The sequence below is a fragment of the Dipodomys ordii genome, unplaced genomic scaffold (genome assembly GCF_000151885.1).
Source record: "Dipodomys ordii isolate 6190 unplaced genomic scaffold, Dord_2.0 Scaffold7, whole genome shotgun sequence".
Lineage (NCBI taxonomy): Eukaryota > Metazoa > Chordata > Mammalia > Rodentia > Heteromyidae > Dipodomys > Dipodomys ordii.
The window spans coordinates 16945481-16947864 of record NW_012267223.1 but is presented as its reverse complement, the minus strand read 5'-3'; the positions used below and the strand labels follow the sequence as shown (position 1 = coordinate 16947864).

General features: G+C 42.6%; 1 protein-coding gene across 1 annotated transcript in view; it reads left to right on the top strand.

The window, feature by feature from the left end:
- Window positions 1-2384, top strand: part of Luc7l3 (LUC7-like 3 pre-mRNA splicing factor) — a 30363-nt gene that overhangs the window by 20246 nt on the left and 7733 nt on the right. Inside the window, exon 7 of the mRNA XM_013036730.1 lies at window positions 623-929. Within this exon, the coding sequence (XP_012892184.1) occupies window positions 623-929 (307 nt within the window). The remainder of the gene's footprint in view (window positions 1-622; window positions 930-2384) is intronic.

Below are 2384 nucleotides of genomic sequence, written 5' to 3'. Positions count from 1 at the left end.
GGCTTTTTTCTTTTTGCTTATGTGGTGCTGAGGAATCGAACCCAGGGCCTCATGCATGCAAGGCAAGTGCTCTACCACTGAGCCACCTTCCCAGCCCCAAGTAATGATTTCTTGTGTAGTGTATATACACAGTGTTTGAGTTTCTCCATTCCCTTGCAGTACACCAGATTCCTAAAATTAGGACTACATACATCTTTACATTATAATTTTTTTGGGGGGGGTGTCGGTCATGGGGCTTGAACTCTGGACCTGAACACCATCCCTCAGCTCTCCAGCTCAAGGCTAGCGTAGCGCTCTACCACTTGAGCTATTGCACTACTTCTAGTTTTCTGAGTGGTTTATTGAAGATAAGAATCTCAGGGACTTTCCTGCCTGAGTTGGCTTTGACTTGTGATCCTTATATCTCAGCCTCCTGAGTAGTTAGGCATGAGCCACCAGCACCTGGCTACATCTTTACATTATACGATTGTTGTTGAACAATGTCTTTTAAGATTAGAGTTACCTAAAATCCCAATTTGAGGGGTGTGATGGTAGCTCACTGGTAGACTTTGCCTAATATCCTGAGGCTGTCAAGTCTGTCCCTAGCACCACAACAAAGGAAAATCTAATTTGATTTTTTCAGGAAAAATTAAGGAAAAGAACTGAAGAACCTGATCGAGATGAGCGTCTAAAAAAGGAGAAACAAGAAAGAGAAGAAAGAGAAAAAGAACGAGAGAGAGAACGAGAAGAAAGGGAAAGAAAAAGACGAAGAGAAGAGGAAGAGAGAGAGAAAGAAAGAGCTCGTGATAGAGAAAGAAGAAAGAGAAGTCGTTCACGAAGTAGACACTCAAGCCGCACTTCTGACCGCAGATGCAGCAGATCTCGGGACCACAAAAGATCACGAAGTAGGGAAAGAAGGAGAAGCAGGTACACAAAAGCTAAAAAGCAGTGTCCGGCTCATGAGGGCACAGTAAACAAGTCCTATTGCTGGTACTGTCCTTTAATGGTATGAAGAAGCTCTTTAAGTATCAGTGTTCCACTTATGGTGATATTATACTAGGTGACCTTGTTATAACTAAAAAATATTGGAAGTTGAAATAGACCAATAGTGTTAACAACACAGTATGTTGTAAGATGTTTACTTTGTGATTGCATGGCTACCCAGCACTAGGATAGCATTATTGCTAGCCTCGGAAAAGAAAAAAATTCTGAATTGGATTTTTGCTATACATACACTTTTATGCCATCATAAAATCAAAATGTTGTAAGCTAAAACATAAGTCATATACTCCATCATTAAGTACTAGATGATAAGATTTGAATCAGTGAGTGGTTTTAGGGCAGCTTCTTTGCTAGGTCCTGTCTATTGAAGTTGGAGAGGTTTTTTTTTTTTTTTTTAATCTGTCATATGCCTTGAATTCATGGCCATGGCGCTGTCTCTGAACTCTCTTGCTCAAGACTAGCACTCTACCAGTTTGAGCCACACTGCCACTTCAGGTTTTCTGGTTAATTGGAGAGTTGCATACTTTCCTGCCCAGGCTGGCTTTGAATCACTAATCTCAGACAGATCTCAGCCTCCTGAATAGTAAGGATTATAGGCATGGCCCACTGGCGCCCAGCTGAGACAGGCTTTTAAGGCAGCAAGGATACCAGATGGTCACCTATGCATCTCTTTGCACTGGGTTCAGGAAGACATAATACAGGAAATCAATTTTACTATTTTAATTAGAATTAAAATCAAGGAGTCTTGAACACAATGATGACACAACGTTATTTGAGATGACTTGAATTTAAAGTTTCAGTAATTCTCAATTCTTAAGATTTATAATGTAAAATTTATTAGGAAAAAACCTAGGCACTGGAGGCTTACCTCTGTAATCCTAGCTACTCAAGAGACTGAAATCTGAGGATCACAGCCAGCTCTTTAACCACCAGAAAATCTGAGGATCAAAGCCAGGCCTTTAACCACCAGAAAATCTGAGGATCAAAGCCAGCCCATTAACCACCAGAAAACCAGAAGTGGAACTGTAGCTCAAAAGTGGTAAAGCAGGCCGGGTGCCAGTGGCTCATGCCTGTAATACTAGCTATTCAGGAGGCTGAGAGCTGAGGATCGTGGTTCAAAGCCAGCCCAGGCAGGAAAGTCTGTGAGGCTCTTATCTCCAATAAACCACACCAAAACCCCAAGTGGTGCTGTGGCTCAAGCAGTAGAGGGTTTGCCTTGAGCTGAAGAGCAGGGACAGCGCCCAAGCCCAGAGTTCAAGCCCCAAGACCGACAGAAAAAAAAAAAACACAACAAAAAGTGGTAGAGCAGGGGCTGGGAAGGTGGCTCAGTGGTAGAGCGCTTGCCTTGCATGCCTGAGGCCCTGGGTTCGATTCCTCAGCACCACATAAGCAAAAAGAAAAAA